Raw genomic sequence first — 18070 nt, forward strand, 5'->3', positions numbered from 1 at the left:
ATGATTGTATGAACATGTTTAAGATCCATTAAAGTTGAAGGTGTGAACGAGAGAAGAGAGACAAAGAACCCAATTAACATGGTAAAAAGTTAAAGATGATTTAAAATATCTTAATTTTAAGATAATTTTGCATGGATCTTAATGGAGGGATAATTCATGATAGAGTCTCATGAATTTATATTATTTAAGTACACAATCACTAAGCTTAGCTTAACTATGATGAAATTTGAGGATTTTCTATAGTTTTTTTAATGAGATTTTGGTTCTCTGAAGGATTTTGCTAAAGTTAGAAGTAAATTAAAAGTGTAGACTATACTCCTTCCTTTTCATGTGATTAACTATATACTGTTTCTTCCCAACTAAGGATTCTTCATCTTCAGGTTGATCTTGGTGTGAAGACAAAGACTCAGCTTATGGCTGAGAAATCTATTTTTAAGACATTACTTATGACAATCATTGCTGCTAGTGCGGATCCTGATCTTAATGATGAGAAAAATGAATTCCTTGGTAATATTTGTCATCATTTTGCATTGCTTTTCCATGTGGAGAGTTCTTCGTCCAATTTGTCTGTGGTATCGGGGCAGCATGTTGGTTCCATGATATCATCAAGCAATAGCATGAGTTCAAGATCAAGAGTTAGTAATTCCAATCTAAAGGAGCTGGATCCTCTAATCTTTTTGGATGCGCTGGTGGAAGTTCTTTCTAGTGAAAACAGGCTCCATGCCAAGGCTGCTCTAAATGCCTTAAGTGTGTTCGCTGAAACACTTCTTTTTCTTGCATGTGCCCAGCATAATGCTGTACCAAATTCAAGAGGTGGTCCTGGTACTCCAATGATGGTCTCAAGTCCATCCTTGAATCCTGTGTATTCACCACCTCCGAGTGTTCGAGTACCTGTATTTGAGCAGCTTTTGCCTCGCCTTTTGCATTGTTGTTATGGAAGCACATGGCAAGCTCAAATTGGAGGTGTCATGGGACTTGGGTCTTTAGTTGGCAAAGTTTCTGTTGAGACTTTATGCATTTTCCAAGTGAAAATTGTGAGGGGCCTTATATATGTTCTCAAAAGCTTACCTGTTCATGCTAATAAAGAGCAGGAAGAGACTAGCCAGGTCCTCAATCAAGTTCTACGTGCAGTAAATAATGTTGATGAGGCAAATAATGACAACCGTCGACAGAGTTTCCAGGGAGTGGTTGAATTTCTTGCTTTGGAGCTTTTCAATCCAAATGCATCCATTGTTGTTAGAAAGGCTGTGCAATCATGCTTGGCTCTTTTGGCTAGCAGGACTGGCAGTGAGGTTTCTGAGTTGCTTGAGCCTCTATATCTACCTCTTCTCCAGCCTCTCATAATGAGGCCACTTCGTACCAAAAATGTTGAGCAACAGGTTGAGTATTAGTGTAAGATTGCTAACTACAATATTTTCTTTTTTGATTATTGTATTGATCTCTTACCTCCTCTGCTAGGTTGGAACTGTTTCTGCTTTGAACTTTTGCCTTGCATTGAGACCTCCTCTTCTCAAATTATCCCCCGAGTTAGTTAACTTTTTGCAAGAAGCATTACAAATCGCTGAGGCTGATGAGACTGTGTGGGTCACAAAATTAATGAACCCTAAGGTGGTCACCACATTAAACAAGCTTCGTACAGCATGCATTGAACTTCTTTGCACTGCAATGGCTTGGGCAGATCTCAAAACACCTAATCATACAGAGTTGCGTGCTAAAATCATTTCTATGTTTTTCAAGTCTCTGACTTGTCGAACACCGGAGATTGTCTCCGTCGCAAAGGAAGGGCTTCGTCAGGTACTTCAATTCTAATTGCTTTATCCATATTTTGGTTAAGTGGTTTGGAATTGATTCTTCTAAAGATAAGGAAATCAAGAAACGTATGTCTATTTCCGTTGTATGGGGTCACAATGTTGCCTCTGCAAACTTTGGTTTTAGGTTGTTCAGCAGCAAAGATTGCCGAAGGAACTTCTTCAGGGCAGCCTGAGACCTATACTGGTTAACTTGGCACATACAAAAAGCCTTACTATGCCTTTATTACAAGGACTTGCTCGCCTTCTTGAACTTTTGTCGAATTGGTTCAATGTCCAGTTGGGTGTGAAGTTGTTGGATCACTTAAGGAAATGGCTTGAACCAGAAAAGCTTCCTCAAACTCAAAAGTCCTGGAAAGCTGGAGATGAGCCGAAGGTTGCAGCAGGTACACTACGAACTGTAGTTTTTGGGATTTCTCATGCTCTGATCCTGGATTGACTAACTACAGAACTTCATTTTGCAGCCATGATTGAGCTCTTCCATCTACTTCCTCAGGCTGCTGGGAAATTTTTAGACGAACTTGTAACTATAATTATTGATTTGGAAGGGGCACTTCCTCCAGGGCAATTTTATAGTGAAATTAACAGTCCATATCGGCTTCCCCTCACTAAGTATTTAAACCGTTATGCAACAGAAGCTGTGGATTATTTCCTTGACAAATTAAGCAATCCAAAATATTTCAGAAGGTTAGCAAATGCTGGTAATTTAATAAATTAAGATGTTCCTTTGCTTGACTTTATTAGATGATGAACTCCTGATCAGATCTTATCTTTTAGGTTTATGTACATAATCTGTTCAGATATCGGGCAACCTTTAAGAGAAGAACTTGCAAAGTCACCACATAAAATACTTGCAAATGCCTTTCCTCAATTCGTTCAGCATTCGGATGGGACTAATATTCAATCTTTAACCTCTTCAATTGCTGATGAAAGTCTTACTTCAGACAACTCTACTGATCCGTCTTTATCTGTGTGCTCTGATGGCTATTTTCATGGGCTGGAGCTTATTTCCACTCTAGTCAAGTTGATGCCAGACTGGTTGCATGCAAATCCAATTGTATTTGATACATTATTACTTGTTTGGAAATCACCGGCAAGGCTTGACCGCTTGCAAAATGAACAAGTATTGAGCTTACTCCAGGTTTGTTTTCTTTCTTTTATTAATTAATGCTGTTATACTAAAGCTAAGTTTCTTGTGTTATTTTCTGTAGTAGCTCCAAATTGTTTGCCCATTTTGATTTTGCATATCGCTAAGTTATGGTACATTTTTTTAGGTCCGAGGCTGGTTATCCTACTTTGTAGTTGATAATTGTTTCTTTGGTATTAGTACATTATTTTTTCTCCATTGACATTGTTTTATGCATGCTCTTTATTTCTTATACTAAATTCTTATCTTGGTTCAAGTACTGCTTCATGCATTATACACTCCTTCGTTGGTAGAAAGTTATCCTTTTTAATTTGCATCTTGATATCTTCTCTAGTGATTTGGCATTGCATAGAGTTCAATGGAGGGTGTAAGATTTATCTGGTTGCCAGCAAAAAGTAATTGGGATTACCATGGCCTGCACTAGATTTTCAATGCCCCAATAACAGTTTATTGCATATGAACTTCCCTCTCATTTAACTTTTCATTTCTGTTAAACATACGTATCCACTGGAAAAATTGTTTTTTATTTCCTATTTTTCTCTCTGAGTTTTCTCAGAATGCAAATTTTAATTTTATTAATCCTGTGTTTCTTGTACTTCTAAGATTGGCAGGAGGCTAGTGCATTCTTTCTAATCTTCGAAGTTACCAAGGGATTACATTATTGAAAGCTATCTTCTATATTGTTTGTCTTAGATTGGCCCATGTTTCTTCAATTATTTTGTATATTTGCAGGGTAGAGTTATTTCTAGAAGTAGCTACAGGTGCAGATTGTAACAGCACTTAGTGCCTTGGTATAATAAAAGATCATTATTAGAATACCTGGCTTTTGTTCTCAGTTGGAGGACTTCTAAAAGATTTTTTGATTGTTTTCTTGATTCATGCTACTCTTGAGAGTTTATATGGTTTTCTTCTAGTTGCAGTGCTTTTTCAGTTACAGATTCATAGTGTACCTTGATTTCAGTTTACTATAACAATCACAGATTTTATTCTGATATTGAAGATGGTTTACTCCATCTTTGAATTACAGAAGACAGGGAGCTTATCTTTTTATTTTTACATCCTAGAGTCTGGGTAGACATGGAACTTGTCATAAGTTTTTCTTAATATTTAAGGGCATCAATCTTCTTGATCTGCAGGTAAAGGAAAGCAAGCAGCTTGTTAAGTGTTTTCTGAATTACTTGAGGCATGATAAATCTGAAGTTGGTGTGCTCTTTGATATGCTGTCAATTTTCTTATTCCGAACTCGCATTGATTATATGTTTTTGAAGGAGTTTTATATAATTGAGGTAAGCAAATTCTTCTGTCCATCTTGGCAAATCGACACTACTTGTTAGTGATGTTCTAACCAATCTACTCGCAAACTAGGTTGCAGAAGGATATGCTCCCAACTTAAAAAAAGCAATTCTTCTGCATTTCTTGAATATCTTCCAGTCAAAACAATTTGGTCAAGATCACTTGGTCATCACCATGCAAATTCTTATCCTTCCCATGTTGGCGCACTCTTTTCAAAATGGTCAGAGTTGGGAAGTTGTTGACCAGTCAATAATAAAAACAATTGTTGACAAACTTCTTGACCCTCCTGAAGAGGTGACAATTTCATGTGTTTGATCATTTCTGATTATTCATTTTTCTGTGAACCAATGTTAGTTTTGGATTGACTTTCATTCTAATTAAACTGACAGATTACTGCTGAATACGATGAGCCTTTGAGGATAGAACTTCTACAGCTTGCTACATTGCTGTTGAAGTACCTGCAGATTGATCTTGTTCAACATCGCAAAGAGCTTATTAAGTTTGGTTGGAATCATCTTAAGCGTGAAGATAATTCCAGTAAACAGTGGGCGTTTGTGAATGTATGCCACTTCCTAGAAGCCTATCAAGCTCCTGAAAAAATCATCCTTCAGGTAGAGATTTTTCTTCTTATCAAGGCAATCTTAATCCTGTTATTTCTGTTCCTTTTTTAATATACTTGAGTGAAGTTTGCTTTCATTTGAATCTTGATAAAGAAAATTTGCAATTCAGAAGGTATAATTGGAGCTTCTGATAAGGCTCAAACCTACAGATCTTATTCCATGCTGTTGTGTATTAGATTGTTTGAATGCATGCATGGAGGTGTGTGCTTGGTTCCTCTTGAGTTCAGTTTAAAATTTTGCACTGCTTGATACAAAATGCTCATACCTAATTGTATGTCATATAGGATTAGTAGTGACAGCAAAAGTTGCGGATGAGTTTCTCACATAATTGTATATATAAAGCTCTCCAACATTCCCACCTATCTTGGTGCTTGTATTATCCTGTATGATGGTTATCAGCATGATAATTTGAAATCATTGTTCAAAGTGATATCAGATGCAATAAGAGTACTAGTATTTGTCAATAAAAATGGTGTTTTGACTTAAATAGTCTCTATTAGATGCTACTTTAAGTGATGAATCCTAGATAAAGACTTTCTATCCTACTAAACCATTCAATGTATCTTACTTTTGATGTTTTTGTGACAATTATGTTTTTGTTGTGTTTATACATGATGGAACCTTCTAATCTGAGACTTTAGTGAATTCTGGTATAAGCTAAATCACTATTACAAACATTAATTATCTGAAACTTTTCTCCTTTCAGGTTTTCATTGCCTTGTTGCGAACTTGCCAACCAGAAAATAAGCTTCTAGTTAAACAAGCCCTTGACATCTTGATGCCTGCACTTCCTCGGAGGCTACCTCCTGGAGAAAGTCGTGTACCGATATGGATCCGTTATACTAAGAAAATACTTGTCGAGGAAGGTCATTCAATTCCTAATATGATACACATTTTTCAGTTGATTGTACGACATGCTGATCTCTTTTATAGCTGCCGAGCACAATTTGTTCCTCAGATGGTAAACTCTTTAAGTCGGCTAGGTCTGCCATTCAACACTCCTCCAGAAAACAGGCGCCTTGCTATTGAACTGGCTGGCTTAGTTGTTGCTTGGGAAAGGCAAAGACAAAACGAAATGAAAGTTGCACCAGGTTCTGAGGGCTATAATCAGATGAGTGATTCATTGAATCCAGTTGCTATAGGTGCTGACTCAAAGCGCTCTTCAGATACTTCTGTATTTCCTGATGATATAACCAAGCGAGTGAAGGTTGAACCAGGACTCCAGTCTCTTTATGTTGTGTCACCTGGTGGAGCATCCATACCAAACATTGAGACACCTGGAGCTGCTGGCCAACCTGATGAGGAGTATAAGCCAAATGCAGCAATGGAAGAGATGATAATCACATTTCTTATCAGGGTGAGGATATATATATTTTTTCTTTCCATATCTAATATGCTCAATATCTTAGAGTTTTTCAAATTTGAACTTCATTGCTAATTAAATTATGGAGCAACCAACCGCGGTCCTAGATTTTCATGTATTTTTTTGTTTGTAACAAGTTTCCTCTGATGTGACTTGCCTATCTGCATATAATCTTTATATACTCCTTTCAACCACCAATGTACTTTTGATGTTCAATTTGATGAGCAAATCCTTATGGTTATAATCATCCTTCTTCTCTTGGCTTGCCATTCCATTATAAAAACTCTCCAACTACTTCTGTCTAGACAAGTCCATTCTAACATTATTCTTGTGTACCAGGGCACACCTGTTCATATTACATCGTTTCTAAACAGATCAAGTTGTTGACAATTCTGCTCTTTGGCATAATTTAAGCAGTAGATGGCAAAAATATCTCTCTGGTTTTTCTTTGAAGTGTCCTCATGTTACTTCTCTTAGTTTTTTTAAGGCTCTTTTATGTATTCATTGGTCTATCAGATACTAATCTTTTTTTACCACGTGCAGAGTATACTCTTTTGTTTATTGAATCTAGCTATTGAATTTGCTATTGTTCCAGTGTCTTATTGTAGTGAGTATTTATTGATAGTTAACATATGGATTATTAACCGACAGCTACGTAAATATATTCAACAAATTTAAGTACATGTTTGTGTCGTCTCACATATGCTTGGTTGACTAGTGTTTGACTTTTGTACACTATACTTTGAAATGAAGCGAGAGAACAATTTATTTTGCTAATGCTGTCAGTTGAAAGGTGCATCTAGAAAAGAAAATGAAGTGTATCAAGAAATCAATGCATTCTACAATTTGTGTAACTCTAGTTGAAGAATTGACAAATCTTATCAAGCAGTTGAACTGTAATATTTTGTGATGCAATTGATTCCAATCTTGCCTTCCGATGTGTATGATAAATTAATGAATGTGTAGGATTGACCACATGGCTGTTTTTCAAATACAAGGTTGTTGTACTAATAGTATTAAGTTGTAGGGTAGCTGCAAAACATGTCCACTACAGATGCTCTCATTTTTAAACTCAATTTCTTATCCATTTTATCTATAAATAGGTTGCCTTGGTGATAGAATCTAAGGATAAAGAATCGACATCTATGTATAAACAAGCTCTGGAATTACTGACTCAAGCTTTGGAGGTATGGTCAAATGCAAATGTCAAGTTCAACTATTTAGAGAAGTTGCTTGGTCAACTTCCGCCTCAGGCTCCTCAATCGAAAGACCCTGCAGCAGCTCTTGCACAGGGTCTTGATGTCATGAACAAGGTCTTGGAGAAGCAGCCGCGCCTATTCATTCGTAACAACATAAATCACATTTCACAGGTATGTCACTGCTGTAGTATTTAAGTTGAATTAAACTTGTTAGAAGTGCTAAACTTATTCAATTTGTCTTACAGATTCTGGAGCCTTGCTTCAACAGCAAAACATTGGATGCTGGAAAATCACTTTGTTCTTTGCTGAAAATGGTATTTACTACATTTCCACTTGAAGCGGCTGGCACACCACAAGAGGTGAAATTACTATATCAAAGGGTTGGAGAGATTCTGCACAAACATCTTGCTGCTGCTACAGCTCCTCAAATATCTCTAGAGACCAGCAATGCTAACTCAATGATTACCTTTGCTCTACTTGTTGTTAAGTCATTGACTGAAGTTCAGAAGAACTTTATCGATCCCTTTATTCCGTTGTTACTTCGTGTACTTCAGCGTCTAGCACGAGATATGGGAAGCACTTCCAGTTCACATATCAGACAAGTATGCCATTTGTGAAAGTGATTTGCTAATACTTTAGTAGCATTTTCTGATTTACTCATTATAGCATCTTTATGTTGGACTATATCTTATTTAACCGATACCAGATGTCATTCTTTTCAAGCTTAGAAATGGAACTCATATTTGGTAGGTTTATTATTTTCAGTGGGGCTATTCCATTTGCACAATCTGATTTAATCATTTTTTACTAAACCAAAATGCTTTTTATCATTCTTTTTGCCATATATCTCTCTATTTGTATTGACTGGTACATCTCAATCTCTTTTTTTTTATGCCGCTCTTAACACCCGTCCAGTCCATTCCCATCACAGCACTGTGCAGTAGATTCTGCACATGCCATTGTAAATGCTTTGGCTGCCCATAATCGAATGATGATGCCTTCACTGTTTCCTGCTCTGCTAGGCAGTGTTGGAAGAGAATCAGTAACGCAGGATATGGTTACTTTCTGGCCAGCTTGTGGATTGCCTATTCCTCTTCAAATCTTTCATTTAAATGCCATGTTTTTTGCCTGACAAGGCACGGGCTGGTAGAAACTGATCGTTGTACTTGTAACTTCTCTGCTGTTAGAAGACCCTGCCTTACTATATATTTAGAAATACAAGAAAACTGATAGATTTTGGTCTGGAAGAATTGGCTGTGTTGCTTTTCATCATGATTTTCTATCTTCCAAATTTTGTTGAAGGGTGGCGTTCATGATCTCTAATCTGCTTTTAGAGCTTGGAATTTGTTTATTTCAAGTATGCTCACAGTCATGGTCACGTTAACGAACTTATGCATAGTTAACTTCAAGGAATTTATGTTAATTTACATGGTTGTAAAGGCAATTATCTTTCCTTATGAAATGCTTGAAACTCATTTCATGGCAATTCATGCATTACCAATTCCTTGGCTCTCTGCATGAATAGTTAATGAGAACTTTAATAAACTTAAATTTTTTTGTAAAAGGTATGCATTAACGATCTTAAGTATCATTGCATATAAACTTAAATTTTTTTTGTAAAAGGTATGCATTAACAATCTTAAGTATTATTGCATCTTGAATTTAGAGATTGTGTATAGTCAATCATTTTCCTTAGATAATGTACATGTGTTATGTAGCTTACTTGCTAACTTTTTCTTGGTTAATTATGGACATGCATAACAGCTTTTTCACTGAGCTTCAGTTTATTATAACTTGTCTAACTCTTGACCAGTTTATTAAGCCCTTTTTAGCTAGACTGGAATTTGTATAATCTAAAAATATGTTTCTCAGTCAAAAGCTGCTTTAAGGTATGTGGTTGCTATTTTATTGTAGTTCTCAATAATGGTTTACTTACCTTTTTTCTTAAGAATGACCTATGAGACAATGATGGACCTGAAACTGACCAGTAGCCTCCACTTCATGAATTTGTTGTTACTTGCAATGTACCCTAAACAGTCGATGCAGCCTGAAGATTGTGGCTCTTATTTTAAGAATTTACATTTAATTAACTACTTTACATTTGATTTATACCCCCTTTAAGTGTTGGCTCTGTTCTTATGGTATTCCATATCTAAAGGGTTATTGTGCTGCTGTTTAGCTTCTGTAGAAATTGCTAGAGAAAGCAAAGAGGTTAGGCTATCAAATCATATTAGATTTCCCTCATTACTTGATTAGAAAGTGCTACATTACTTGAATGTGTGATGATCCCTTGGATAAGAATGAATTGATTAGAGTCGATTCTTCTGACCTTACTGATCTTGATAAAAAAGAATGTGGCCTATTTTTCAGGGACAGCGGACAGATGTCGACCCATTAATCAATGCACGTTCAACACCTGACTCGTCTTCTGTCATTTCAAATATAAAATGTGTCTTGAACCTTGTAACAGAAAGAGTCATGCAGTCACATGAATGGAAAAGGTTAATAGGACAAATTTTGCAAGCTCTGCTTTCTGAGAAGTCTACAGATTTCAGTGTGCTTTTGTGTGTTCTTGACACGGTAAAGGTGTGGATTGAAGATGATTACAGATATTCTTCCTCTGGTGCATCAAGTTCTGCTCTAACTCAGAAGGAGATAGTGTCCTATCTGCAAAAGCTATCATTAGTTGAATGGAAAAACTTTCCTGCAGTTGCACAAGAAGAATGGGATAGGAAATATTTACAACTTCTCTATGAACTTTGTGCAGACTCGAACAAGTATGGACTCACAATTTCTTCACTTGTCCATATCCATTATGCATTTGTTGTTGCCTAATTTTTTGATTCTTAGCAGATATCCTTTGCCCCTTTGCCAGGAAGTTTTCCAGAAGGTTGAAAGACAGTTCATGTTGGGTTTAAGAGCAAAAGATCCAGAAATCAGACAAAATTTTTTCATGTTATACCATGAATCACTTCCTAAAACACTATTTAGCAGATTACACTTTATCATCCAAAATCAGGATTGGGAAGCTGCAAGTGATGTTTTTTGGTTAAAACAGGGACTTGACCTTCTGTTAGCTATCTTAGTAGAGAAAGAGCCTATCATGCTAGCCCCAAATTCTGCACGAGTGCCACCAGTAATGGCATCAGGAAGTTTTCCCGAGACATATGCAGTTCAGCACACATCTGATCTGTCAGATTATACGGATGGGGGTTCCCTTACTTTTGACTCTCTTGTGTGTAGACATGCACAGTTTTTGTCTGAAATGTGTAGACTTCAGGTTTGTTTTGATTATGGGCAACTTCACATTTTGCTTATTTGTTTGTTGATGTTTTGTACCTTCGACTTTGTAAGGCACTATAATACTTATTTGGACCCCCTTGTTCTATATTTGTTTCATCCGTAACTTTCTTGTGTAGGTGGCTGATCTTGTCATCCCCCTAAGAGAATTATCATATGCAGATGCTAATGTTGCATATCACATGTGGGTCTTAATTTTCCCCATTGTCTGGGTGACTTTACAGAAAGATGAACAAGTTGCTCTTGCCAAGCCAATGATTACTCTGTTGTCAAAAGATTACCACAAAAAGCAACAAGGTAGCAGACCTAATGTTGTGCAAGCCTTACTTGAAGGGCTGCATCTGAGCCACCCACAACCACGGATGCCAAGTGAGCTTATCAAATATATTGGCAAAACTTACAATGCATGGCATATTTCACTTAATTTACTAGAGAGTCATGTCATGCTGTTCATGAATGAAGCTAAATGCTCTGAATCACTGGCAGAGCTTTATCGACTTCTTAATGAAGAAGATATGAGGTGTGGATTGTGGAAAAGAAGATCAATTACTTCTGAAACAAGAGCAGGATTATCACTGGTTCAACATGGTTATTGGCAGCGGGCCCAAAATCTTTTTCATCAGGCAATGATCAAAGCAACACAAGGTACATACAACAATACAGTTCCTAAGGCAGAGATGTGTCTTTGGGAAGAGCAATGGCTTTACTGTGCAAGTCAGCTAAGTCAATGGGATGCCTTGGCCGATTTTGGCAAGAGCATAGAGAATTATGAAATTCTTCTTGATTGCCTGTGGAAGGTTCCTGACTGGACTTATTTGAAAGAGAGTGTTATCTCTAAGGCTCAAGTAGAGGAGACTCCTAAGTATCGCCTAGCTCAAGCCTTCTTTGCTCTCCATGACCGCAATGCTAATGGTGCCAGCGAAGCTGAAAACATCGTGGCCAAAGGAGTTGAGCTTGCATTGGAGCAATGGTGGCAGTTGCCTGAATTTTCTGTTCAATCTCGAACACCTCTGTTGCAGCAATTTCATCAATTGGTAGAGGTTCAAGAATCTGCAAGAATACTGTTGGACATTGCAAATGGGAACAAACAACCCTCAGGTAGCTCAGGTGGGAATGTAAATGCATATGGTGAGCTCAAAGACATCCTTGAGACTTGGAGACTACGTACTCCCAATGAATGGGATAATATGTCTGTTTGGTATGATCTACAGCAGTGGAGAAATGAGATGTACAATGTTGTCATAGATGCATTTAAAGATTATGGTCAAACCAATCCACAACTTCATCATCTTGGTTATCGTGATAAGGCTTGGAATGTTAATAAACTCGCTCATGTAGCTCGCAAGCAAGGCCTATATGATGTTTGTGTAAAAATATTGGAGAAAATGTACGGACATTCTACAATGGAAGTGCAGGTAATTTTCTGAAATGATTGTTATGATATTCTTACAATCACTTCTAGTGTCAAACTGTCTTTTCAAATTTTTCAGGAAGCATTTGTTAAAATAAGAGAGCAAGCAAAGGCTTACTTGGAAATGAAAGGGGAACTAATCAGTGGTCTTAATTTGATCAACAATACTAACCTTGAATATTTTCCTGTAAAACACAAAGCAGAAATATTTCGCATCAAAGGTGATTTCTTATCGAAAATGAATGACTGTGAAAACGCCAATCTTGCATATTCTAATGCAATAAGTCTATTTAAGCATTTGCCAAAAGGTTGGATAAGTTGGGGAAACCACTGTGACATGGTATGTCAACTTTGTGTTTTTATTTATGCATAGATATTGTGAGAATAGTTACAGTCTTTCCTTCTTCAGGTTTACAAAGAGACACATGACGAGTTGTGGTTAGAATATGCTGTGAGCTGCTTCTTTCAAGGCATAAGATATGGTGTTTCCAATTCGAGGAGTCATTTGGCGCGTGTTCTATACCTTCTTAGTTTTGATACACCAAATGAATCTGTTGGGAAGGTATTGGATAAGTATTTGGACCAGTTACCACATTGGGTTTGGCTTTCTTGGATACCACAACTTTTGCTTTCTTTACAAAGAAGTGAAGCTCCGCATTGCAAGCTAGTTCTTCTTAAAGTTGCTCAAGTTTATCCTCAGGTTGACTCCAAATGAAATGCACAGTTTTTGGCATTGATAATTTTTCCTTGATCAATATTACATTTTATTTTTTGTAATTTTGTCTTGAAATCTTTTGAAGGCCTTGTATTACTGGTTACGTACCTATCTTATGGAGCGTCGTGATGTTGCTAATAAATCTGATTATGGAAGGCTACAATTAGCTCAGCAGCGTGTGCAACAAGCTGCAACAGCAAATAATGCTTGTTCCCATAACTTGGTTGATGGAAGTCAACGAGGAGCCTCTCACCTTGGTGTTACTTCAGAAACTCAGGTGCATCAAGGTTCCCAGTCGGCTGCTAGTGTTGGTTCACATGAAGGTGCAAATTCTCAAGGACAAGAATCTGAAAGATCTGGAACGATGGAAGGTAATGCCAACAGTGTGCAGGACCAACCTCCACAAAATCCAGCTTCTGCTGAAGGTGCTCATATTCCTTTAAGACGCAATGGTGGACTTGGCTGGGTGGCTTCCGTTGCAAGTGCTTTTGATGCAGCAAAAGATATAATGGAGACTCTTAGGAACAAACATCAAAATTTGGCCAGTGAACTAGAGGTAAGAGATAACTCTGATCATTCTTAAAGTATGCTCTATGTTTGTCTTCCACCTTTTCTTCTCAAGTATGTCATATCCGTGATGGAATGACACTGACAGTTGGACCCAATTTGTAGTGTTATATTTAAATCATAATTTAAAGGAAGGATGATGCTCAATTTTATTTAATAGCTTCGATACATTATAATTTAAAGATTTTGAGAAAAGAAAGAAAAAACACATTTAATCAAAGCTGACCCATGAAATAAATGCAACCAATTGAAAACTTTGTCCCTAACACCATTCCATTGTAAATGAAACCCAATGCATTATAAAATGAACACTAAAGAAAACCTTCTTTGCATGGGAATGGAGAGGTTTGGGAGGGTTCAAAACAGAAGGGATCTTGTTGTATGGAGATCTATTTATTTGGATGAAATTAGGCAGTGAAAGAAATTTGACCGCTCTGTTCTCTCCTGACCAATCTGTTCAAATTGAGTGAAAAATGACCTCATGTGAACCAATGTCCATTTTACCCCTGCTCGACATAGAACTTCCACATTCATTCTTTCATTTTCAGCCTCTACATTGTCATAATTATTTCTGACCTTTTTGTTATGAAGCATTTCTTTTCATATTTCTCTTTTGTCGAGGGGAAAAAACAAGAAAGAACTCTCTTGTTTTCTTAACTTCTCATTTTCCAGCTCTACCATTCTTTCTTTCTTTCCTATTTCTCTCTCAAAGAAAATGCAGCTTAAAGGTCTCTTTGATGTCAAGTCCTCTTTAATATAGTCAAGTAAAAAAGACTTGTTGTATTGATGCAAGATTACCTACATTTGGCAGGCCATGAGAATTTGATTTGAGAACCATGCTATATTTTGTCGCGGTGAGCAATGAATCTGATTTTCAGAACCTTATCACAGTTGTTTTTTGGTTAGCCATTTCTATTCTTATTTTTAGAAGCTCTGTTATGTTACATTGTGGATTTTAGTTAGCAATGGTCATCAAGGCAGTCTGAATTCTTTAATTTTTACTCCACATGCTCACCTGCTTGTTAAGCTATCAATTTTAGTAGCAACTTGGTATGTCCACATCAACTTCCCTAAACACAAAATTGACCTTAAATTTTACATTTTACTTAAAACCTTTGCATTAGCTACCCTATCTATTCTCTAAATTTATATTTCATGAATAGTACTTCTCTAAATTTAAGGAATGAAATACATTCCTTTAATATTAAAATATCATTTAATTTGAGAGAGAGAAAAAAATAAAGGGAATGAATTGGGTAATGAAAAGTAGATATTACATTAGGGAGAGAGAAAAAATAATAAAAAATAAAGATAGGGTAAATTATAGGGAAGTTGATGTACTATGTAGTGAAAAATAGATATCTAAATTAATAAAGTAATTCTACCCTAAATTTTAAATTTTGGATACGGAATCTAATCTGGATGCTCTTAGAATGGCATGCAATATATTAGCTATTGACTTTTTGCAATGTATGAAACTGATATACTTCTTGCATTACCAAGCACCATGTTTTTTGGGAATCATTATCCACTTCCTTAAAGATAATCCTTTGATTATTTTGATGGAAAGGTATGATTATTTTGATGGAAAGGTATGTCTATCACAGTTTTGAGATGATTACGTAAGTTTATTTTACTAAGATTTAAACAGGTTGGAGTAATTTGATTTGGTTTATTCTGATTATGGCATTTTGTTCAGGTTTTACTATCTGAAATTGGTTCAAGATTTGTCACGCTTCCTGAAGAGCGGCTTCTTGCAGTGGTTAATGCATTGCTTCATCGTTGTTACAAATATCCTACTGCTACCACTGGTGAGGTGCCACAGTCTTTGAAGAAGGAGCTTTCTGGTGTATGTAGAGCCTGTTTTTCAGCAGATGCTGTTAACAAACATGTTGAATTTGTAAAAGAGTATAAACAGGAATTTGAGCGGGATCTTGATCCAGAGAGAGCGGCAACCTTTCCCGCTACTCTCTCTGAATTAACAGAACGCTTGAAGCATTGGAAGAATATTCTTCAGAGTAATGTTGAAGACAGATTTCCTGCGGCCTTGAAACTTGAAGAAGAAAGCAAAGTATTGCATGACTACCATGTCATTGATGTTGAAATGCCAGGCCAGTATTTCACGGACCAGGTTTGTATGAATTTGCTAAGATTACTTTAATGTTTATTAACTCAGTTTGTAGTATCACCTATCTTTTGCAGCATATATTTAAATATTGTTTTCTGTTACAGGAAGTTGCACCTGATCATACAGTTAAGTTAGACAGGGTTGGAGCAGATATTCCAATTGTGCGTAGGCATGGTAGCAGTTGCCGTCGCTTGACTCTAATAGGATCTGATGGTTTCCAACGCCATTTCATTGTTCAGACATCACTGACTCCAAACGCTCGGAGTGATGAGCGCATGCTTCAGCTATTTCGTGTGCTTAATCGGATGTTTGACAAGCACAAGGAATCAAGGCGCCGTCATCTCACTCTCCATACGCCAATAATAATACCTGTTTGGTCACAGGTGAAACAGCTAGTTGTGCATTTCATTTCTTACTTTCCATGAACAATTAAAGTGATGCAGTTTCATGACTTTTGGTACTTGTTTTGATCAATCTTCTCATGTTATTATGTGATTTTTTTGCGTTATCTGGCATACAAACAAGTTGCAGCATACATGTACAAGAACTGACTCTTGCTTTTCAGGTAAGGATGGTGGAGGATGATTTGATGTACAGTACATTTCTCGAGGTCTATGAGATTAATTGTGCACGCCATAATAGGGAGGCTGATATCCCCATCACTCTTTTTAAGGAACATCTTAACCAAGCCATTTCTGGGCAACTCACACCTGAAGCAGTTCTCGAGTTGCGTTTACAGGCTTATCATGAAATTACCAAAAATGTGGTGAATGATAACATTTTTTCTCAATACATGTACAAAACCCTCCCAAGTGGCAACCATCTTTGGACATTCAAGAAACAATTTGCTGTCCAGCTGGCGCTCTCATGCTTTATATCATACATGTTACAGATTGGGGGCAGATCTCCCAATAAGATTCTCTTTGCTAAAAACACTGGCAAGATTTTTCAAATTGATTTTCATCCTGGTAAGATTCAAGTCATTCAACTTTACAGAAATGACTAAACCTCAATATTGCTTGAACTGATCTGTTTTCCACTTCATGGCCTTGAAGCTTACGATGTGAATGGGATGATCGAGTTCAATGAGCCAGTACCCTTCAGACTGACCAGAAACATGCAAACTTTCTTCTCTCAGTTTGGGGTGGAGGGTCCTATCATATCTGCAATTTGTGCGGCTGCACAGTCAGTAATTTCACCAAAGGTAGCTAGCTCCTTTCATCCCAATGCTTTGCATATATATAGATGGATTCCTCTCTCTTTGTGTCAATTCTATAAATTTGTTAATTTTCGTTGTGCAGCAAACCCAACATATATGGCATCATCTTGCTATGTTCTTTAGAGATGAGCTGCTTTCTTGGTCATGGAGAAGGCCGCTTGGAATTCCACCTGCACCAGTTGCTGCAGGAGGAATCAACCCACTGGACTTCGAGCAGAAAGTGGCTACCAACGTAGAGAATGCTGTTTCACGTATTAAATCAATAGCACCACAATGTTTCCCCGAAGAGGTATACATTTTAAGTCTGTCATTTTAAGTTGAGGTCTTTAGCCTTTGACCTCAACTTAATGACTTCATTTCACGACGAACTGCACTCTTTTGTAGGACGACAACACAACTGACCCCCCGCAGTCTGTACAAAGAGGCGTCACTGATTTAGTAGAAGCAGCCTTGGAACCGAGGAACCTTTGCATGATGGATCCAACATGGCACCCATGGTTCTAACTTCTCATTCCAATTTTTCTAATTCACAACTCAGTAAGCAAGCCGAATTTGTAGGTAATGGGCAACATGAAATTATTTTGTAAATATTTTTATGCAAAAGATTTTATAGTAGATCAAGTTGCTACTGTGTATAATTTTAATCGTCTGTATATAAATTACACAGTAAGTATCGTTCTATAAATAAGTCTAACAAGATTCGATGAGATTCTGAATTTTTTTTAGTGATACTTTAACCCTGAGTTATTATCATGATTTTGTTCCATGTGAAATAATTTTATAGTGCTAAATTTGGCGCATTAGATTAAGATCCATTACTCAACAGATGAATTAGGAGAAAAACTTTATGATCAATCAAAACCCTAATCCCATTATTTAAATGCCTTAGCACTAGTACAAGGCAACTCAAAAGTACCAAACCTTTTTTGAACCTAACGAATGAGTAATAAATCTAATCATCTTTAAGTTTTATCCACACTCTAGGAAGAATCATCTTTAAATTTTATCCATACCGTTGTGTATGAGCGAATATTGACAAGGTGTTCCAAAGTTGATCAAACTCTTACTAACCTCACATTGTGGCCATTAGCCTCAATGAAAAGGCTACTAATGAATGCAAAGAAAGCATCAAGCCGGTGAAAGTTCGACTCGAGAATAAAAATAGTTTTGAAGGTTGAAAAGAATCTATGCTATTGCCTTATGTGCTTTCCCAATTCAATTTGACATTTCAACTTTGGGACTTGTTTACTCATGCAAAGTCGCGATTATTTATTTGTATATTATTATTATTTTTGTAATC

At 36.8% G+C, this 18070-nt stretch overlaps 1 protein-coding gene across 1 annotated transcript in view; it reads left to right on the top strand.

Moving 5' to 3' along the window:
* The window catches only part of LOC121970268 (transformation/transcription domain-associated protein-like), a 42187-nt gene extending 24692 nt beyond the window's left edge, over positions 1–17495 (top strand). Inside the window, exons 14-36 of the mRNA XM_042520864.1 lie at positions 381–1379; positions 1459–1794; positions 1936–2194; positions 2273–2495; positions 2586–2949; positions 4092–4241; positions 4321–4542; positions 4638–4859; positions 5575–6225; positions 7335–7601; positions 7676–8032; positions 9801–10207; positions 10284–10710; positions 10850–12145; positions 12221–12481; positions 12551–12841; positions 12942–13412; positions 15123–15554; positions 15656–15934; positions 16117–16519; positions 16607–16755; positions 16853–17059; positions 17155–17495. Of these exons, the coding sequence (XP_042376798.1) occupies positions 381–1379; positions 1459–1794; positions 1936–2194; positions 2273–2495; positions 2586–2949; positions 4092–4241; positions 4321–4542; positions 4638–4859; positions 5575–6225; positions 7335–7601; positions 7676–8032; positions 9801–10207; positions 10284–10710; positions 10850–12145; positions 12221–12481; positions 12551–12841; positions 12942–13412; positions 15123–15554; positions 15656–15934; positions 16117–16519; positions 16607–16755; positions 16853–17059; positions 17155–17274 (8793 nt within the window). The 3' untranslated portion in view covers positions 17275–17495. The remainder of the gene's footprint in view (positions 1–380; positions 1380–1458; positions 1795–1935; positions 2195–2272; positions 2496–2585; positions 2950–4091; positions 4242–4320; positions 4543–4637; positions 4860–5574; positions 6226–7334; positions 7602–7675; positions 8033–9800; positions 10208–10283; positions 10711–10849; positions 12146–12220; positions 12482–12550; positions 12842–12941; positions 13413–15122; positions 15555–15655; positions 15935–16116; positions 16520–16606; positions 16756–16852; positions 17060–17154) is intronic.
* Positions 17496–18070: the final 575 nt, after the last annotated feature.

This window comes from Zingiber officinale, chromosome 4A (genome assembly GCF_018446385.1).
Source record: "Zingiber officinale cultivar Zhangliang chromosome 4A, Zo_v1.1, whole genome shotgun sequence".
In the NCBI taxonomy this organism is placed as follows: domain Eukaryota; kingdom Viridiplantae; phylum Streptophyta; class Magnoliopsida; order Zingiberales; family Zingiberaceae; genus Zingiber; species Zingiber officinale.